The following is a 22,072-nucleotide window of genomic DNA, read 5'->3' on the forward strand; positions in this document are numbered from 1 at the left end:
AAGAGTGTTTTGTATGGAGGATAGCAAATTCTCAGCTCCTCCCAGTGGCTGCTACACACAGTTGCCCAACATTGCCCAATGTTCGAGAGACAATGAAAATTTGGATTTTTATTTGAAATATCTCGCTTGTTTATAATATGATGGCTGATTGAAGTTTCTGTAGAAACCCTGAGAGGGCTGAGTGTAGGCCCTGCGGCTTCGCTCTCTGCCAGCCTTCTTTATCAGTGTGTTCTCAGCAGTGATGACAGCGTGCACTAAGTGGAAACATTGCCGTGATTTTGCTTTTTGCTGGCAAAACTGCAGTCCTTTCTTTTGGGAAAAGGACTGATCTATGTAAATCTTATAGAATTAAATGCTGCATAAACTATACCATTAGCTCCTTAAAAAGTTTTTTGTATGAAAAGTTACAGTACAGATTATCTGGATGTGTAATAATGGATTGAGAAAAAATAGATTTGGCTTGGTTACATTACAAATATTTATACAAAATCTCTTTCACACAGAGTATTTCCAATTAGCTGTCTATTTAATCTAGTAGACCTCATCCTATCTTGTTTTAATCACAAATTGTGATCTAAAGAATTCAAAGTAATGAAATTACACTATATTAATAAAATTCTTTCACTATGAATTCATTTCCAATGTAGAATTTGGACAGTTGGCTTTGGGGAGCTTTCCCCAGGCCTTAGATGCTCACGTGCCGTGTTGTAGTGCCTAGGTTCAGCACGCAGCTCTGGTAACGCAGAGCAGGGAGGTGGCAGCGATGCCCCACACGGTTAGAGTCCTGCTGCCCATGGAGACTAGGACTGAGCTGCCAGCTCTGGCTCTGCCCCAACTGGGCACCACTGCAGGCGTATGCATAGCGGGCCAGCAGATCCAAACTTCTGCTCCGTCGCTGTCTCTTCGGTGTCTCTACTTCTCAGATAAATATATAAATTTTAAAAATTGGTCGAAAAAAGGAATTAAAAATAAGTTTATTTTGGTACCAAACATTTTGAAATTATATGTGATGTTTCCATAATACACATTTTCCATGAACTTTTTAACCAACTTTCATCTATCAAATTCAAATTGCAAATAGATAGGATAACATTATTTTAGGAATGAGAAGGCACACACAGAGAAAGAGCTCTTCACTCCTGTCTCACTCCCCTAGGGCTGGAGCTGGTGAAACTGGCCAGATCTCCCATGTGAGATGAAAGAACCCCACTGCTTGAAGCATTGCCACTGCTTCCCATGATATACTTTAGCAGGAAATTGGAGTTAGGAGTAAAATATAGGTATTGAACCTAGCAGATATGATATATTTTAAAATGATATCATTTGATATTAAAGTGACGCTATAGAGGCTGAAATTCTGTAATAAAAGCTCATCTAATATCCAGCTTTGGTGTTGGTTGTATTGAATTAAATGAAGAGGCTTAAGTTCTTTGTATTAATCTTAATATTTATTAGATTCAAATTTACTTCTAGATAGTTTATACAAAGGGGACAAAGAGCCCACTTTATGTACTGACTTTTCAGGAGCATTAAGTGAGAGCCTTATGATCTTCTTACTCCTGTTGACTCCTTTGCCTTGGTTCTTAAAGATGACAACTAAGCAGATAGAGGAGGGAAACTCACAAAATATTAATATTAGCCAAAGTGACGTATATGAAATGATTGGGGCTATATTTTTAAAGGATTAGTTATTTGAAAGGAGTAGTTCGGGAGAGAGAAGGAGAGACAGAGAGATCTTTCATCTGGTTCACCTTCCAGTTGGCCGCTGTGGCCAAGGCTGGGCTAGGCTGAAGGCAGGATCCAGGAGTTTCCTACAGGTCTCCTGCATGGGTGTCATTTTCCACTTGGGTCGTTCTCCACAGCTTTCCTAAGTGCATTAGCAGGGAGCTGGATTGGAAGTGGAATAGCTGGGACTTGAACCAGTGCCCATAAAGGATGCTGGTGTTACAGGTGGCGACTTAACCTGCTCCACAATGCCAGCTTCTATCAGGATTATATCGAAAAATGAATTCTTTAAGTATTTTCAGAAATCAAATGAATGAGTACTGTTGCTTTGTATAAAGTGACTGTAGAGTAAACCAGGTATGGGGCTTGTGTTCATGGGAGCTCAGTCATGAAACATCCTAACGACTTTGTAAGGGAGTGTGAGTGATTAAAGATGTTCTTTGAAGACTGTTGTTATAGAGTGCTGTCACTAGGTACAGATTGCCAGCAGTCAGTTATGCTTTTGTATTCAGTTTTGATTTTCCATGAGGTGCTGAAGCGCCACTGGCGTCTCCGGGACGACGCGCTGTGTCCTGCTGTCAGAGGGCGTGTTCCCAAGTGGATGCCATCTCTGTGGCTTCAGTGCTGCCCTCCAAATGGCCTCCTCTTTATTGTGGCATGTGAGACTATTGCATAACAATACTATATTTGGATTAAAACCATTTCTGAATAACTGTATTTTGCCTGCCCATGCAAATACAGTTCAGATTTCAAATTGTTAGCCTTCTTTTTCTTCAGTGAAATCATTGGAACCTCGGGGGGTGAGGATGCCTGGAGAGGAGTCTGGGACCTTTGAAGTGGGTGCTTGTCCTTTTCCACATCTCTCAGAGTTAGTGACCATCCTCTCGGGCCCCTTCCTAAATGATGGGGTTTTTGTCCCTGAATTCAAATATCAGAATATGTGTAAAGCAGCACTTGACTCTGAAACGGCCCTTGGCACTCAGCATCGCTCCATGGCCTGACTGCGTTCTGGTAGGGTGAGAAACACTGGTCTTGTCATTTTGACCTTCTGTATAGTTTCAGCCCTTCTCACTGCTATATAGGCCTTTTAAAAGAAAAAGATTATTTTTAAAAATGAAGCAGAGTTCTGACTTACTCCCCAGATGCCCAGAGTGGCAAGGATGTGGCCAGGTGGAGCCAGGAGCGTGCAGCGTCACAGTGGCATCCTTGGGCTGGGCGGGAGTCTGCCCCTGCAGATCTTGGTGAGAATTAGCCAAGCCCTGATGAGCTCTATCAAGAAGACATTTTGTTTTACATTTTAACCACTACCTGAGACTCCTATATATTTGTAGGGGGCCATGTATTGTTTCAACACATGTGTGCGGTGTGCAATGTCTAATTAAGGGTGAATGTGCCGGTCTCCTCAAACCCCTGTCATTTCTTTATGATGAGAATCGTCTTCCCAGCTTATCACAAAACAGTATCCAGAATATGACAGGCCTGTGGAGGAGAGCACAGAACTCCCTGGGGCTTCTTGGTGTGTCCCACCTCCCCCATCCCCAAGAAAATATTCCTCATTTGAATTTTGAAGTAGTTTGACCTTCTGACCAATTTTTCATACAGAAAAACATTTCTCGCTTATTTGACTGAAGTAATTTTTATCACAATTGATTCTGTAAATTTTATTCTGAAGAAGCATATCCTTCTGTGTTGTGTCATAGAAGAGAGACCTGCAGTGCTACAGCCTAGCAGCACTAAACTGTACTGTTTTCTAGAAATACAATATTAGTCATGTTTCGTTTAAAATTTTTTTTAAAGATTTATTTTTATTATTTTTTTATTGGAAAGGAGGATATACAGAGAGGAGAGACAGAGAGGAAGATCTTCCGTCCGATGATTCACTCCCCAAGTGAGCACCAATGGCCGATGCTATGCCGATCCGAAGCCAGGAGCCTCTTCCAAATCTCCCACGCGGGTACAGGGTCCCAAAGCTTTTTGGGCCGTGCTCGACTGCTTTCCCGGGCCACAGGCAGTGAGCTGGAAGGGAAGCGGGGCTGCCGGGATTAGAACCGGCGCCCATATGGGATCCCGGGCGTGCAAGGCAAGGACCTTAACCACTGCGCCACCGCACCGGGCCCCATTTTAAATTTTTAGTGACTACATTTAAAAAAAAAGGAACATAGAGGCAGGTAAAATTAACTTTGATGCATCTTAAATAATCCAAGTATATCCAGATTGTAATTTTGACATGTTATCAGTGTAGCAGTTGTTAACTTTAGAGGAAAGTGGGGAGTAGAAGGGAGCGCTCCTTGAGAGGGAGGGCTGAGCAGTGGAGTTTGGCTCCTGTGTCTCTGTCACTTTTCTGCAGCTGTGCGCAGGGAGGGAGGGCGGAGGAGACCTTGCCCTGCCTCACTCTGGCTTGAGAGACACTTCAAGCCAGCCACCAGAGAGAGAGGCTTCCTCACTGGCCATGCTTCCCCTGAACACTCAAGAGATCTGTTTATGTTCAGGATGGACTCATGGTTCTAGCAGAGCTCCAGTTGGGGCCATGTGCCCATAGTGGGTAAACACACACACATCCAGAATTTACCTCGGCTGCTCCTCCTTTTCTCTCTCTGATCCTTCTCCATGTGCTTTTCTGTATTCAAGTTTAAATTCCTTACAGGAAAGACAGAAAAGTTTTAGTAGATTTTCCAAACACAAACTGGCTTAATGATTATGGCCACCAACTTTATTTTGGTAAATAGCCTGATTAGCCTATCATATGAATGTCATATTACATTCTTCTAAATGACAATTTAGAGATTTTTGTGATTTAGAAAAGCTACAAACTATTGCTAACAGTTATGTTAGATATTTCATATTTGCTTTTAATCCTGTAAATCAGCATTTGGGTGTTGTACAGAAGGGCTGCCCCGGACGTAACGGCGTAACGGCAGTGCAAAGCAGGCCAACCTGGCCTGCTCCAGAAGACTTGGAGGAAACTGAGACGTGAGGAATGAATAGGAGTTAGCAGCCAAAACTGCTGCAAAAGAGCTTTCCCAGCAACAGGAAAATTCTTACAGTGGGGCTTGAGTCCAGGAATGTACCATACTTTTATGGTCAATTGATTTTTTTTTTTTACAGTAGAGTCAAAAACTTAGTTTTGTCTCCAAATGTCGCAGGAACAATTGAATAACTCATGCAAAAAAAATTATCCCCCTGATTCATACCAGGTACAAAATTTAATTCAAAATGAATTGTAGACCTGACTTTGAGAGTTACAACTCTTTCTTGGAACATAGGAGTGAATCGTTCAGCTGTTGGGTTAGGTAATAGCATCTTAAGATGCAGAAAGCACAAATAGTGAAAGAAAAACTACATCGGAAGACTTCATCAAAATGAGTTTGAAACTGGAAAGAGTACTGTCAAGAATGTGACCTGCCAGTCCATGGGAAAAGGCTTTTCCAACTTGCATATCTGAGGAGGGAACTAGGGAACTGTGGCATCACGCAGAGCAGGCTATAGACCAAGGTCGAAGTCCGGTGACTTCCGATGCGAGTGTTGCTGGGTCTGAAAGGCAGTGTTCTGCTGGCCTAGCAGTCTCCACTTCCTTCTGAGTAAAAGCTGATGACATGCGTGAAGTCAGTAAGCGTCTCCTTGAGCTCTGACTGTCCCCAGCTCAGGGAACAGGGTAAGCGCCATGCACACACGCCTCAGAGTCCTGCGGCCCAGGAACCCGTGGCACTGGGGCACAGCACAGTGTGGGCAATGCAGGACCAAAGAATCTCCGGCCATAATTCCAAACTCTTCAGCTGCCGTGACTCACATTGTGGCTATTCTTCCAAGGTTTTACAACTCTTGCTTACTTTTTTAAGCTAAGAATATTGACATAGATGACACATTCTTCTAAGCCACCCATGAGCTGTCACTTGATCAGTGATGTTGAATTGTGTTTCACTGTTCCTTGGGAATATGGTGCCGTGTCAGCTGTGTCTTGAGCCGTGGTCTGTGCTCTGTTCGATTCCCTTAGCTTACCAAAAACAGACTCTAGCCAGGAAAACAGAAAAAGGAAAGCCTGAAACTGTTGATTTTCCATTTGCTCTGGTTAAAGAAGAGTGCTTCTGGAATGTTTCCCGCGGGGAAGTCATGCTGAAAAGCCTCTCTCTGCTGTTTGTTTCGAAAGAAGATGAAAACCTCTTTTGCTTTTTGGATGTTCTGTTAAAGAATCAGTTATTTATAGGGGTTAAACAATGAACTAATGCATACCCTAGCTTCTAGGTAATTTCTGTATCAGCCATGTTCCCTGAGTTAAAGGGAAGACGAGACTAATAGAATGTTCCTGTTAGGATAAGTGCTTTTTTTAAGTCATTTAGTAAAAAATGGTGGAGCTTTCATCATATATTTACCAGATTATTTTAACCAATTAATGGCTGTCTTTATTCACTTCTTTTAATACAGATCAGGTTCAACAAGAAATGTTGGATGATGTACAAAAGAAATTGATGAATGTGTTAAACAGCACGGACGGAAAAGTGGATAAGTATGCTTTGCCTTTTACTCTTCACTCTGAGTATTTACATGTGACTGCATTTTAAAGGCCTTTTCTTTGAAGAGTGACCTGTTTATTTGAAAGGCAGAATGGCAGAAAGAGAAGGGGAGATCTTCCATCTGTTGGTTGGTTCCCCAGATGCCCACACCAGGGCAGGGCCAGGCCACATTCAGGAGCTGAGACTCCATCTGTGCCACACGCACAGGTTACAGCTGACTGTTGGCAAGCTGTCACTTGACTCAGACTGGCAGTCTGTTCTGGGGTGGAGGGCATCCTAAGCACCAGCCCAACCCAGTGCCCCACGGTGCCCACCCCAAGGAACCTTTTTCTTACAGAGTGATGAGATGGAAGACCTTCCTCTCTGTCTCTCCTTCTCTTTGTGTATCTGCCTTTCCAATCAAAAAAATAATAAATCTTTAAATATATTTTAAGTTTACTGTTTAAATATTTAATTGTGGGCCTGGTGCAATGGCTCAGTTAGCTAATCCTCACCTTGCCAAGCACTGGGATCCCATCTGGACAGCAATTCATGTCAGCTGCTGCACTTTCAATCCAGCTCCAGGCTGTGGCCTGAGAAAGCTGTACAGGACGGCCCAAAACCTTGAGACCCTGCACCTGCATGGGGGACCTGGAAGAAGCTCCTGGCTCCTGGCTTCTGATCAGCTTAACTCCAGCTACTGGCGCCACCTAGGGAGTAAACCAACAGATGGAAAATCTTTTTCTGTCTCTCCTCCTCTGTGTAAATCTGCCTTTCAAATAAAGATAAATGTTTAGTTGTTTGAGTATAACTCAGTGTTCCTCTTTTCTCATGTGTGCACTCAAGGCTGAGTTAGCCTGAGATGTTCCCATCTTGTTTGTTGCAGAGTATTGATGAGAAACCTCTTCATTGGACATTTTCACACCCCGAAAAGTCGGCGGCCTGAAGTGCTGCGTTTGATGGGGAGCATTCTGGGCGTGGAGAGAGAGGAGATGGATGAGGTGAGGTGACTGGGCAGCCCTGGCCCTTCTCAGCACCATTTTCTTTCACTGTGGATGGTTTTTATCAAATACGATTTTCTTGTTCATGTGGAAATGGGGTCATTTCATACTGTGTTGGACAAGTGGAGTTTTCTGGTTTTGAGTTTCTATGATGTTAGTGTTAACTGTTCTGTAGCTTAAAAGCCACTTGTGGTGTGAGGATGCTGAGATTTTGAAATGTGACAGTCCCACACCTGTACTGTGACGCTTGGGGAGGGGATGGTATTTGTAGCCTTTATCGGTAGGAGACAGTTGGTAGGAATGGGGTGGGCAGAGCATGGTTTGCTACTATCTGAAATCTTGTAGGAGCGGTTCTTTTCTTGCACTGATCATAGTTTTCTGTTTTAAAATAATCTTCCAGTTGTTTAAAGAAGACCAAGGCGGCGTTACAAGATGGATGAGCGGGTGGCTCGGAGGAGGATCAAAAAGTGTCCCCAACACACCTCTAAGACCGAACCAGCAGTCTGTTCTAAACAACGTAAGACATGCTTCTGGTTTTTCAGACTAATTTATAGAACCCTTTTATTTTGGAGTTTTGGAAACTGACCCAAAGAAGTATTAGCTGACAGACGACAAGATGGGTATCAATCATTTAGTTGCATGTAGGTTGTCTCTGCATGTTTGTATATAGTACTTCCATTTTTCAGAGTGTTAACCAGGTCTTTGTTTTTGATCATGCTAACTACTGGCAGTCTTGCTAATAAACTGGGACATTTTTATAGAGACTTTCTTTCATTCATGTGTGTATTCCAAGTCACTTAGCCAATCGGTGACCCTTAACTGAGTGCCGGCTGTGTACCAGAATGTTCTCAGTGTTGGGCACACAGCTGCAGACCACACAGACAAGGTGGCTGCCGTTTACAGTCGGCAGAAGAAAGCATTTGGTGAACATGAAAACACAGTGCCGGTGCTCCAGGAGGCTTTAGATAAATAGTCACTGCATTGAGTAGATTCAGTTGTTTGCTTTTATGTTAATAAGGAGGATGCTGAAAATAGATGACTTACCCAGAGGTAGTTAAAAGATAAGACTTGGATGATATAAAACTTAAAGATAAAATCTCTAGTATGTTATTTTAATCTAATAATGGTATTGGTGATCTTGGTGTATTTATTGATTTGATCTTACTTCAGGAAATTATCTGTGATGTTTGTGTCTATTGATTTTTCGTTTTTTGCAAATAGTTATTTAAATGGTTAAGACTTCATGTCATAAGTACTAGTGAGGGTAAGGAATCTGAGTGTCTGTCTTCAGGAGGCTAATTCTGACTGGCAGCTGTTGGGAGTGCGTTGACCAGCTGATTGGGATCTTGTTAATGGCAGTTTCAACCAGAGTGCCAACATTTTCTGTTACTCATAAAGCTGATTTATAAAAGAAGCAAACAGCATGAGTAGTTTTTAGTTTGTAATGAAATGAGTTAGTGTATTCTCTTAGTTGTGTAGAATACAGTTTTCACATCCTAATACAGCCAAAATATTTTTCTTTAGTCTTTTTCAGAACTTTTTGTCAAATTTTTAGAAACTGAATCACACCCATCCGTTCCACCACCAAAACTTTCTGTTGATGAGATGAAACCTCTAGGTTCCCTGGGAACAAGACCGGGCACAGGTGTGCCAGAAACTCTTAAAGGTAAACTAAGTTACTTTTCTACAATTTTAAAAATGGAAATGTTTAGTTCACAATTATTCTTTGCATTGATGTTTATTTCTCCTAAAATCCTAACAAGATACCAGATTTGGCTTCCATGTATTTTTGTAGTAATTAGCTTAGATTAATTTAAATTCTGTGAAGTATTTTCCCTTTTCATGAAGAATAGCACTTCTCCCTTTACAGAAGCCACTTTGAATTTCTGTTGAGGAAGTGGTGGTGAACTGGTTAAACCTGTGCTTGGTCACTTGCGTGCCTTCCTCCTGATCAACAGCTCAAGCTCATAGTTTGAGGCAACTTATTTCTCCCTCAGAAAATCCTGAGTGTTCCCCTCAGTAACTAAGCCTTGACCTGCAAGTAGGCTGCGTAGACGCACAGCTCAGTCTGTCGGCTGCGGCCTCCGAGGACGCCGTGTGGAAGCCTGCCCAGCTGAAAGGTCTGCGTGTGCGTGTTGTTGGACCACACCGCACCGGGCGGGTCTTGGTCATATTCATTTCCCCAAAAACCATGCAGTAACATTGCTGGAGTTGAAATTAAATGATAATCCATCAGACTGAAACTGATCCTTTACTAGAAAGTCTTTTCTGAAATTCTCATGGTTTTTTAAAAGATTTATTTATTTATTTAAAAAATGGAATTACAGAAAAAGAAAAGAGTGTACACTTGCATTCCTCTGGGGCTGGGTCAGGCTGGAGCCAGGAGCCAGGCGCTCCATCTGGGTCTCCTACAGGGATATTAGGGGTCCATGCACTTAGGTCATCCTCTCTTGTTCTCCCGGGCACATTAGCAGGGATCTGGGTTGGAAGTGGAGCAGCCGGGAATTGACCCAGTGCTCATATAAGATGCCAGCCTCGCAAGAGAGGGCTTAACCTGCTCCAGTACAGTGCTGGCCCCTAAAGCCACATATTCAATAAGATGCTTGTTAGTGGAACTTTGTATATGTTGTATACTTTGTATTACTTTCACATGGCAAATACTTAAATTTGGATAAAATAGTAAAGAATCATATTCTGATAATTTCAAAATTCCTTCAATACTTCTAAACATTGACAGAGGATACAGTGATAAATTTTATCTGGCATTGGGATAAAAAAAAATTGGGCTGCTAAATTTAGTGAAAATTCCTAGCTTTTTTTGATGTGTTACTATCCTGAAAGCAGTTGTTTGGTGTTGCACTAGATTCTGTGGCGTCTCGAAGCAGATTGTCAAGTTCACTATGGCAAGGTCTGTCCGCCTTCGCTCGCTTCATCTCCCTTCCTCCCTGGCTCCTTTCTTTTGTCCTCTGCTGCCTGGCTTGATTGACAGTGATCAGCCCTAGCCAGAGGTAGTCTGAGCTGAGGCCGGTTTTGCAAGAGGAAAAACTAGTTCAGTGTCTCAGCCTGGAGTGGGAAGTCACACCGAAGCTTTTCCAGACTTGGGAAAGTTGCACAGCAAGGTGCAGCTTGGGAGCCCCCGGGCTGAAGGAGTAGGTACGATGACTTGGCCCCGGTGCTGCTTTTGCTGTTGGAGGCCTCTGCTGTTTGAATTTCCCATTGCCCAGGTGGACATCTCCAAAGAGAGGCTTGTCTCCTGGCATTGAAGCTCTTGGTGGTCTGGGGAGATAGAGCAGAATGTGCCCTGGCAGACATTAGGTCATAAGCAAAACCTTTTCCAGTAAAAACTGGTTGTGCAGGCTAACTTCACAGAGAACTCAGGTAGCCAAGAACTCAAATAGAAGGATGCCAGATACATAACAGTACTATAAGCGAACATTCCCTATATATATATTTTGTTGTTGTTAAGCTAATATTAGTACTAATTGTTATTACCACTGTAATACCGTTGACTGGTTTAGGCGTGGTTCAACCCTGGCCATTGCAGCCGTCTTGGGAATGAAACAGTAGATGGAAGATCTCTCTCTCTCTCTCTCTCTCTCTCTCTCTCTCTCTCTCTCTCTCTCTGTAAAGCTTTCAAATAAATAGGTGAATGTTAAAAAAGAAAAAAAAAATGTTAAAGCCCAATGAAGGTGGAGTAAGCTGTAATGCATGATAATTTACATGTATGTGTTCATGTATGCTTCTCTGTGCAAACGAATCAACTTCACAATAACTTGTATAAAGAGAGTTGTTTCACTTCAGTGTCTTTGTAAAGAGAGGTCAAATTATCCCTCTTTTATCATTTAGATTCAGCAAATTCCAGGTCTGGTAGAAGTGACGTGAATCCGTTTTTGGCCACCCGTTCGGATGCTGTGCCCCTTATTAGCCCTGCTGGACTCGGCCTGGGCAGACCCGAGCACCTTCTCCTTAAGCCACTTTCGGACGTGTTGCCCACATTTACGCCGATGCCAGTGTCACCAGACGACAGCGCTGGAGCTGTGTTAAAAAATCTGTTAGAGCAGTAGAGCTCTCTGTAAACCGAAAGGAGCGCCTGCATACCTTCTGTTTGTGTTTGTTCTTTTTGTTTGTGTTTTTTTCTGTTTTGTTCATTCTTTTTTTGTTCTTTGTTTTTGGGGGTTTTTCCTTTTTGTTTTAGTTTTTTGTTTTTAGGGTTTTTTTGTTTAATTTTTTCTTCTTACTCTTTTTTGTTTCAGTTTTTTTCTTTTTTGTTTTGTTTTTCCTTTGTTCTTTTTTGTTTTTTAGTTTTTGTTTTATTTTTTGCTTGGTCTTTGTTTCTTTTTTTGTTCTTTATTTTTTGGTTTTTTCTTTTCTTTTTGTTGTAGCTTTTTGTTTTTTTAGTTTTTTTAAGTTTTTTTTTTCTTATTTTTTTGTTTGTTTTTTTCTTTTGTATGTGTTTTAGTTTTTTTCTTTTCTTTAGGCTTTTTCTTACTTTTTGTTTTACTTTTTTGATTTAGCTTTTTTCTTTCATTTTAGTTTTTTGTCTTTTAGGTTTTTTTCTTATTTTTTGTTTTACTTTTTCTTTTTTGTTTTTTAGTTTTTTTGTTATTTTCTTATTTTTTGTTTTAGTTTTTTCTCCTTTCATTTGTGTTTTTTTAGTTTTTTTCTTTGTTGCTTGTTCTTTTTGTTTGGGGGAGTTTTGTTTTTTTGGTTTTTTTTTTTGCTCTTTGTTTTCTTTTTTGTTTGTTTGTTTACCACATAGCACTTTGAAGAAGGCTTTCTAACACTATGTGATGTCTGTTGTCACCAAGTGCCCTTTAAGAGGTTTATTATTTAGAGCTGTCCAACTCCAGGTACAATAAAAACGTCCAAATGCTATTATTAAATTACAGGGGTCTGAAGAACAATTGTTCTTTTACTTCTCTAATTGGACCTAATTTAAGCTAGAAATATTTTATCATGTTTTATGTTAATTTACAAACATTTTAAAAAGACAAAATGCTGGTAGCTGTGTATCAGCTTTTTATTTCCTTTCTCTCAAGCTGGTTGAAGCAAGAGAAATGTGATGTACCTGTTGCAGCTCAGAGAGACATTAATAGCAGCAGTGGCTTCTGTGCACAGTGTGGGCACAGAGCGGAGGCACTGTGAGTAACAGGCTTGCAGCTCGGCTGTCTGGGGAGGTTCCGCTGCCCGGGAGGGAGCGTACACTTGGTTCTGTGCATTTAAAAAGACCAGTACCTGGCTCCAGCTGTGAATGCGTCCATTGCAGCCTCCCTGTGCTGGCTGTTGGTGATCAGCACAAGCCCTCAGCTTGGTCCCCCCGAGCCCCTGACAGCCACTAAGTGTTCTCAGCAGGTTTCACCCAGCAAACTCCCCTGGTGCGGCTGCACCACTTCTTGTGAATGACTCTGGTTTCTGTCCAAAGCCACATGTCTCCTCACACAGCAAGGCAGAGCTTTCAGCCCAGCATTGGGCTGTGCAGCCACACGCGTGCACCTGCAGTGAGCAGTGGCATTGAATGCCTCCTGCCTCTGCCTGAGATGCTGCTACCAAGGGAGGGGGAGGAGCCAGGAGGGTCCCTCCCAGTCAGGGGCTTCCTGAGGATGACCCATCACCACGCCAGGTGTTCAGAACTTAAAGAGTAAGAATATATTTAAATTTTACATGAGCCAGATATAAGAAAATCCTGACTTGAAATTTAATTGTATCAAGATGTTCATATTTGTGTTGGTTGTTGAGGTTGTGCATTTAAAAAGACACTTCTTGCATATGTTGTGAATTTCAGTATGCCTTTAAAATAGCAACATTTTGTAAGCAAGGAAAGGTGAAAATAGGACTAAATGTGTAAACAGCCTGGCTGTGACCGACTCAGTGCGGCTGGCTGTACACTTTGCCATGGCTAACAGGATATTTCTCATGTACTGACATTGGCTAAAACCTCCGTCAGCCATCGCTGCATAGCCTTGTGGGGAAGCTGACATGCAGATCCTGGGTCGGAACTGTTGACTGCCCCTTGGCTCACATGGGGTGATATGCTTTGAAACCCGCCGCATGGAAGGCACTGTGGATCACCGCGGCAGGTGACACACCGGGCCTCCTGGATGTTCCGGCTCCGCAGCACGGTGCACTGCCGAGGGTGGCGCTGCCTCGTCACGACCGCATCATAGCACGTCACGCTGCGAGAGAACTTGGGCTGCAGACCGCCAGCCTCGGGCAGGAGCCAAGTTTAGGCTGAATCATGTGGCTTTCGCAGTATCGAAAGTTGAAGAATCAGAAGTGAAACCCTTGTGGGGTGGGGACTGAGTGTCACTCTCTGAGTTCTATATGCTCCTTACAAAGGTGCCCCGCTGACTGTCCGGAATTATTTGCTGCTCACCACTGAAGTTTTATTTCAGCGTGGAGCAACGGAAATACTAGATTATAAGTTAAAAAAATGTTCATTTTGAGAACATGCAGAAAGTTTTTTATTTTGTAAAGGAAGCACACGGTGGATATGTCATCATATTTGAAATGTATATTGTCATATTTGAAATGCCTTTTATGACATTCTGAATATTCCTTCCCTGGTCAGAACAGCCTGTCTCCCCCCGACCCCACCCCACCCCACCCCACCCCACCCTAGCACCAACCCCGGAGCTTCACGTCAGTTTGGAAGCTGTTGCAGATGGATTGCATAGCCACATATCACAGAGTATGCTGTTACAAAGCCTCGATTGAAATCAGTATCTCCCAAATAATGTCCTGAACTCTAGGACCCACATACTTTCTCTGTCACTGAAGCTGGAGCCGAGTGACCCGCATACCAGACAGAACTCATGGTTTTCTGGAGCTGAGTCGTGTCAGAGATGAGCCATCTGCTCGAGGAATCTTTCCTGCCTAGGTGGCAAGGAAGCCTAGAGGTCCGCTCGCAGCCTCAGCCAGCCCAGCAGTGCCCTGGTGTGGTGCTGCGGCCACAGTCATGGTGGAGTTCACTCCGAGTGAGCGGAATCGGGTTGGATTCTGCCTGAGCCGCCAGCTGTTCACAACATTCCTCATGATTGTCAGCTCTAGTTAGTTGACCTGTGCTGTAGCACAATTTTCATAGGCATTGGGTTTTGATTTCCTTGGTATAATAGCTTATCTTTTGGTGGTTTGAGTTTAGTTCCTGCCATTCTTGATTTAAAATATAAATTTCAATTTTAAAAGGCACAACAAAACCATAGGAAAAAGGGAATGGCTTTTTTTTTTGCACGAATCACTTAAAGCATTAACTATCCCTGCCCCCAATCCCCAAATGGAGGCTGCAGCCTTCTCCTCAGCCTGCTGCCCGCAAGGACCAGGGCTGGGGGAGAATGTCCCAGGGCAGTGCAGCACCGGGTCCCTCAAGCTACTGAAGCTGTTCATGTGGCAAGGTATTGAAAACATCTCCCATCAATGGAAACTTAATTTTGTAAATTCCAAATGAGTTGTGATATTTATTTTGTATATTCCTATGGAAAAAAATATTAATACTTATAATGCTCTGGTATTTGCAATTATTTGTCAGTCTTTATTTTTTAACCTATTAAGATTTTTCTATTGAAAAATTATACGTTTTTGGAGCTGCCATTGTGGCACTGCAGGTGAAGCTGCTGCCTGTGGTGCTGGCATCCCATGTTGGTGTTGCATTTTGGCTGCTCCATTTCCAGGCCCGCTCCCTAGGTAAAGCAGCAGCAGATGGCCCAAGTGCTTGGTCCCCGGGGCGCCCGTGTGGGAGACTGAGACAAACTCCTGGCTTTAGCTCGGTCTGGCCTTCTGGGGGTGGAAAATTCTTTCTGCAACTGTGACTATCAAATACATAAAAATAAATCTTAAATAGAAATTGTAAATTTTCTGTTGGTTTTTAGGGAAATCTCTAGATATGGAGAAATTCCAAAGCAATCTTTTAACATTAGGTTGTGTTTTACAGAGCTAAAGCCAGCGCATCTTTAGTTTCTCAGGAGCATTGTAAGGCCAAACAAAGGAAGGTGGTCTATGTAGGTCGGCAGTGTCTGTTCACTACATGTATACATATATATATAATTTATTTATTTTTATTACAAAGAGATATACAGAGGAGGAGAGACAGGAAGATCTTCCGTCCAATGATTCACTCTCCAACTGACCACAACAACCAGTGCTGCACCGATCCGAAGCCAGGAGCCAGGAACCTCCTTCAGGTCTCCCACATGGGTGCAGGGTCCCAAGGTTTTGGGCCGTCCTCCACTGCTTTCCCAGGCCACAGGCGGGGAGCTGGATGGGAAGTGGAGCCACCGGGATTAGAACCGGCACCCATATGGGATCATGGCAGGTTCAAGGCGAGGATTTTACCAGCTAGGCCATGCACTGGGTCCTAAATATATATATTTTTTCCTAACAGCTGCAGATTTTTCTTTGGAAGGGGGAAGATGACTTGCACATGTTGTTTACAGCAGTGGTTGATGAACTACTGAAGCTAACGTCTTCAAGGACTCACTGGATGCTTGGAAATTTTAAACATGAGCAGTTTAAAAGGTATTCCGGGGATAGGCGTCTGGCCTGGCAGTTAGTGCACTGGGTGACACGCCCACACGCCACACCAGAGTACCTGGGTTCAGTACCCAGCTTCCACACATGACTGCAGCTTCCTGCTAGTACAGACCTACTAGCTGTTGGGTCCCTGCTGTCTGTGGGAGAGCAGGCCTGGCCCAGCATCAGCCACTGGGACCATTCGGGAAATGGGTTACAGAGTGGGAGCGCGCTTGCACTCCTGTGTTTAGATGGTTAAGCAGAAACTTAGTGTATATATGCATACATATTACTTATACACTGGACGCTGTGCGGGAGAGCTGAAGGCTTTGCAGCAACCACCTTTCTTCCTTCAGAGGCATGCTGTGCATCAGCAGGCGTCCTTATCTCGATGTGGAGCCTGCCTAGTCTTTGCCGTTTAGCCGGTGGCAGCATTAGTAGGAACATAGGCCGTAATAATAGCCACACCGGAGTGTCAGGCATCTGACTCCTGTGCAGCTTTTCAAAGTCACCTTGACTCTGGGCCCCATTTTTTCTCAACTCTGAAAAATCATAGCCACCTCAGTGATCTCACGGGGTTGTAAGAGCCAGAGGACACGTGCACGAGATGAATGAAAGTTGAATGAGATGAGTGGGAACGTTGGCTGGAGCCCGCAGGTCCAGACAGGTGGCGGGAATGTCAGGGTTTGGAGTGCCATCGAGAGAAGGAGAGGGAAGAAGCATATGGTGAAGGAGTCGGTGAAAGACCCGGATGTTAAGAGCCTGCAGGTGCTCAGCATTGACTGGAGCAGCTCAGGTGGAATGGTGGGAGAAAGGCCACGTCACTGCTGATGGTGAGCACCCACAGGTGTTGTCACAGGGAGCTGTGCTCAGGTAACTCTGTTGCAGAGCTAGACAGGAGGCAGGTCGGGTGGAGGGAGAGTTGCTTTAAGCCAAACAACTTGGGCATGGACACGGGGAGGATGCAGCATGGATGGAGAGCCGGAGCAGGCTTGGTGATGGGTCCTTCCTGCACAGAGAGGAAGTGGCCTCCAGCTGAAGGAGCCTTTCCCCGCAGTGGGGGAGGAGAGCATCGTTAGCAGGTGGAGGTGGGCCGAGGAAAGTTGCCAGAATTCTGCTCTGTGAAGTTGGACAGCTAGAAAAATGAAGGAGAGGGCAGGGAAGTTCATGGTCTAGTGGGAGAGACGACCGCAAATCCAGGTTATTGAAGGAATGAGAGGAATGCTGGTGGGGCTTGTGCCAAGTGCTAGGGGCCCTGACTTGGTTGCCGCTGGAGACAGGAGGGAAATGGCTGATAAGCGCTTCTAGAAGGAAGTAGCATGAAGCGCTTCTGAAGGAGGCACATTCCGCGGCAGCCTCAGGTCAGGGCTTCTACCCTACCTGAGTGCGCGGGCTATAAACTGCTGCTATCCTGACCTGGACCTGTCCCTGGGACTCAGTCCTGTGAGTAACAACAGAGCCAAGGTTCTTACAGCAGGTTGCGGTCCTAATTCAGGATAGCTAATAAATTAGTCTACTAACATTGCAATAATATTTGTCTTAGAGATAAAATTTTTCAGATTATTAATAAGTGGGTGACTTAAGGTGAACATTTGACCCTCCAGTTTGCTTTCTGTCCAGGCTCTGAAAAGGGAATCTTCCTGTGCACGCCTGTTTTGGTCCTTTTGGGGTTAAGAAATTAATCATTTCTATTTTAACTATATATTTTAACTGTCATCATTTTCATCTAAGTGTTTTTACAAGAGTAATCTTATCAACTCTTTGACTTCTCAACTTTCTTTGACTTGAGCGAACTATTTTTGACCCTCACAAATTAAATCTCAGGGATTGGAAAATATGTTGACTGTAAACTTAAGAGGAAGAGTTTGGTGAAGTTGTTTCCTATATATCCTTAGATTCTCAAAAGGTGCTCCATCCCTTTTGGTAACAGAGGGAGTGTCGCAGCTAACAGGGGTCACCTTGGAAGCTGGCATCCAGAAGGACCGGTCAGCCCAGCCCTGGAGGACAGGGAAAGGGAACGTGTTCTTCAGTGCAAGCAGAGGCTGCTTTCTTAAAAAGAATGAGGTGAGAGCTGAAACATTTGCACGTTTGCTTCAGGTGTATCCTGCAGTTCCTTCCATTGAAGTGAATTTTTAGTGTTAGATTTTTTAAATGATGTGTTTGAAAGGCAGAGTTGGACCTGTGGCTCGTACATGCAACCTAGCCTGGCTTTCCCCCAGTGCAGCTCACATGAGGCCAGCAGGTGTTGTAGCCCTACCCAGCCTGATCTGCTCCATCCCAACTCACGCTCACCAGTGTGAGTGGTGGTCCAGCAGGGGAGCCCCATGAAGGCCCCCTTAGAGTCTTCACCCTCTCCCTTCCTGGGTCTTATGTGTGCTGGTTGGGTGCTGCGGCCCAGTCTGGCATGGCCTGCCTTGCCTCAGCATTTGCCAGTGGGTGCTATAGCCTGGTTGGGCCCGGCCCACCCCCAATTCCAGCTCATGCTGGTTGGGGCTACAGCCTAGCCCAGGCCCTATGCATTTTCTAAAAAGCAGTCTTTGCCCCAATCTCTACAGGCACAGAATCAAAATCTCCAGAAGTAGGGCTTATTATGGGGGCTTTTACAAAAACATTGATTGATTGATTGCTAGACAGGTAGACTGACCCTTCCTTTACTGCTTTACTTCCCAAATGGCTGCAAGAGCCAGGACTGGGACAGGCAGAAGCCAAGAGCCTGGAGCTTCATCCAGGTCTCTAACATGTGTGGTGGGGCTCAAATTACTTGGGCCATCCTGCACTGCTTTCCCAGGTCCCTCAGCAAGGAGCTGGATGAGAAGTGGTACAGCCAGGAATCAAACCAGTGCTACACTAGGGGATGCCAGAACCACACGTGGTGGCTTAACCCTCTGCATCACAAAACTGGCCCCTGGACTCCCAGCAGGCTCTCCATGCCCCTGGTACACGCTGGCTTGTGAAGGCACCTTGAGCTCTTCCACGCTTGTATAAGGAAAGAACCAGGAAGGGCTTGGGGGAGGGGTGAGCCTGGAAGTGGAGCGGAGCTGACCATGTGTCTGAGCATGTGTTTATCACATGCCGTGCAGGGCTGTCAAGGTTTCGTCAGCCCACTACTAAATGAGGAAAGTCAGAGCAGCGATGTTTCATGTGGACCAAACATTCAAGTTAGGAAATCCTGTCTCTCCCCTCCACCGCCCCCCCCTTTTTCAATGAAATACAAGGATATGGCATATAATAACAATATGTATTTTTCATTTTCTTTGGCAAAATTGGAAGTCGGCCAGGTGGCGTTGTCCCCTCCATCTCTTAGAGGGGGGTAATTTTATTAGTCTGGCAAATGCAGTCATCTAGGAGCCACTCATGTGGTCTATTTCATGTGGATTACAAATAGGAAATGAGGTCATTGAGCATCATGCCACTTGACAGTTATAGTAGATACATTAGGCTTGCCTCAAACCTCAGTCCATACTAAGTGTCAGAAACCCAGTCCCCCAAAACAGAACAGCGGTGGCAAATTGAAGCCGTTCGCTGTTCGTAGAACACAAAGCCGGGCCTCATGGCAGCGTGGTGGTGTTTCCTATACAGAGCCCACCCCTTGTGTTCCAACCCCAGTCGGATCAAACAAGCCGGAAGGCCAGCCCTGGTGTTTGCCCCAGGTCGCTGAGTGCACTGCAGGCTCCAGGCCTGTGCAGCGAGCCCTGACAGGCTCACATGGTTTCACTCTGTGCAAGGCCATGGTCCCCGAGGAAGGAAGCCTGGAACAGGTTGGCCGACCTGAGGCCTAATCCTGGTTCCGCCTCTGACTGTGTTGGTTCTGGGTGTGGTACTCGCCCTGGACTGAGTGCTCCCATTTATGAAATGAGTGACTTGCAGTAAATGACTTCCACAGTCCTGGACTCAGTCTCCTCCTCCAAGCAGCCAGCCCTGTGTGCGTGCTGCTTTGGCCTGGGCACATGTCCTTGTACCATTGGCTAAATTAATGCCTGGTAGTGAAAAACAGAGGGGTGTAAACCAGTGGGCATGTGGTACAGCAATTGCAATGCTGATGTAGATGCCAGTATCCCATGGCAGAGTGCCCGGGCTGGGCCCTGACTCTGCCCAGCTCCAGTTTCCTGCTAATGTACACCCATTGGAGGCAGCAAGTGATGCTCCAAGTGGCTGAGTCCCTGCCACTGGGGGTGATGTGGCTTCGGCCTGGCCCGCTCTGGGAGCTGCAGGCATTTGCAAGATGAAGCAGCTGAAGGGGATCTCTACCTGTCTCTGTCTCAGTCTCTCAGCCTTTCAAATAAGACAAAATAAATAGTGAGCAGCAGGGGACAAGGGGCCCTGGCCTTGGTGTGTGAGCACCTGCCTGCTGTTCTGTGAGCTCTGTCTCCTCGACAGCGCCACACTGTGGTGCTGCCACCTTTTCACAGCTGGAAGCAAACGAGGGTAGAGTCAGCTTATGGTTTCACAGATAGTAACAAAGAAACCAGACTCTGCTTGGCCTGGTTTCAAAAATCCAGACTCTCAGAGCTGTTCTTAAAAAGCTTTAAATACTTGATGGGAGCTTGTCCATGTAAAGGGATTCCTGAAGCTTCATGCAGGCTGAACAAAAGCTGAGTAGACGGACAGGCCTCGCGCATTCACGAAATGAGAATTCTCTCCATGGGACTTGAAAAGGTGAGTACAACTCCAGTCCACACTCAGCTGGGTTATTTTGGAGCATGGGGATATCATTCTGGACCATATCTGGAAAAATAGCAGCAGCGCAGCCAGTGCGGATTTGGGGAAGAGTAAATCGCAGGAGTAGAGCAACCGCCGTGGTTACAAGATAGCCACACACGTGCTATCTTTGCTTTTTAACTTTTTGAAAGATATATGTGTTCATTTGAAAGAGTTACAGGGAGAACAACGGAGAGAGCTCTTCATCCACTGGCCACTGCTCCACTGCGGTGACCAGTGATGGGCCAGACCAAAGTCAGGAGCTTCTTTCCGGTCTCCCATGTGGGTGGCAGGGGCCCATGCATCTGGACCATCCTCTGCTGCTTTTCCCAGGTGCATGAGCAGGGAACTGCTTAGGAAGTAGAGCAGCCAGGACACGAACCAGTGCCCACATGGGATGCTGGTGCTGCAGGCAGCAGCTTGGCTTGCTATGCCACAACGCTGAGCCCTCACCCCATATTTTAAAAGTTACAGTAGATAACAGTGGTCCTGGCACAGGCACACACATGCTGAACAATGAGGAATGGATGGAAACAGGAGGGGAATGTGGAACATCACTGCGGTGGGAAAGGGGCCTTATTTGATTGATGAAGTTATTTCATGGGATTAACCATTTGGAGAAAAATTAACTAGATGCTATCCGTATAGTCTCTCCTAACAAAATCCAGATGAGCTGGAGATTTAAGGATAAACATGCAGAAACCCAACTATTAGAATTAGGAATGTACTTGTTTATAATTTTTTAAAGAAGTTATTTATTTTTGAAAGAGTTACAGAGAGCAGGAGAGACAGAGAGAGATCTTCCATCTGCTGGCTTACTCCCCAGATGGCCACAACTGCCAGCACTGAGCCAGCGCAAAGCAGGTGCCAGGAACTTCATTCGGGTCTCCCACATGGGTGGCAGAGGCTCGAGGATTTGGGCTGTCTTCTGCCGCTTTTCCCGGGCCGTGAGGGAGGGAGCTGGGTGGGAAGTGAAGCAGCCAGGACTTGAACTGGCACTCACATGTGATGCCACGTCACAGGCAGCAGCTTTATCTGTTGTGTCACGACAGTGGCCCCGCATGTTTATAATTTTCTTTAAGGTTGCCTAGCTAACATGGGCTGTTGGTGAACTTCTCATTCTAACCTGCTTCACGCCAGTATCTAGGCTTTTGGGGGACAGCCAGGCATCCCTGCAGACAGCTTGTTTTTCCAGAAAATGCCTTTGGAGCAAAGGGATTTTGTGGATTTACATTTAAAGGGCACTGTCTGTTCAAGCCAAGCACATTGCTGAGGGCAGGAACGATGGATGATGAGAATAGACATCCAAACACAGACATGCAAGTGCACCTGCTTCCAAAGATGTGCTACATGGGATCTGAAACTGACGGAGCCTTTGCAACACATGGGAGTGAGTCTGCATCTTCAATACAAACACGCAGCTAGGGCCCCTGCCGATTTGTCTCTCCTCTCCTCTCCTCTCCCCTCCCCTCCCCTCCCCTCTCCTCCCCTCTCCTCCCCTCTCCTCTCCTCTCCTCTCTCCTCTCTCCTCTCTCCTCTCTTCTCCTCTCCTCTCCTCTCTCCTCTCTCCTCTCTTCTCTGTCTCATTTTTTTTAAGATTTATTTTTATTGGAAAGGCAAATTAATGGAGAGAGGGGGAGACAGAGAAAAAGATCTTCC

At 45.1% G+C, this 22,072-nt stretch overlaps 1 protein-coding gene across 1 annotated transcript in view; it reads left to right on the plus strand.

Annotated features, from left to right (window-relative positions):
* The window catches only part of TRIP11 (thyroid hormone receptor interactor 11), a 54,876-nt gene extending 43,486 nt beyond the window's left edge, over positions 1 to 11,390 (plus strand). Inside the window, exons 16-20 of the mRNA XM_040975147.1 lie at positions 6,145 to 6,226; positions 7,099 to 7,213; positions 7,614 to 7,730; positions 8,738 to 8,879; positions 11,060 to 11,390. Of these exons, the coding sequence (XP_040831081.1) occupies positions 6,145 to 6,226; positions 7,099 to 7,213; positions 7,614 to 7,730; positions 8,738 to 8,879; positions 11,060 to 11,277 (674 nt within the window). The 3' untranslated portion in view covers positions 11,278 to 11,390. The remainder of the gene's footprint in view (positions 1 to 6,144; positions 6,227 to 7,098; positions 7,214 to 7,613; positions 7,731 to 8,737; positions 8,880 to 11,059) is intronic.
* The last annotated feature ends 10,682 nt before the right edge of the window (positions 11,391 to 22,072 follow it).

The sequence above is a fragment of the Ochotona curzoniae genome, unplaced genomic scaffold, assembly GCF_017591425.1.
Source record: "Ochotona curzoniae isolate NIBS_2020 unplaced genomic scaffold, NIBS_Ocur_1.0 contig_2688, whole genome shotgun sequence".
In the NCBI taxonomy this organism is placed as follows: Eukaryota; Metazoa; Chordata; class Mammalia; order Lagomorpha; family Ochotonidae; genus Ochotona; species Ochotona curzoniae.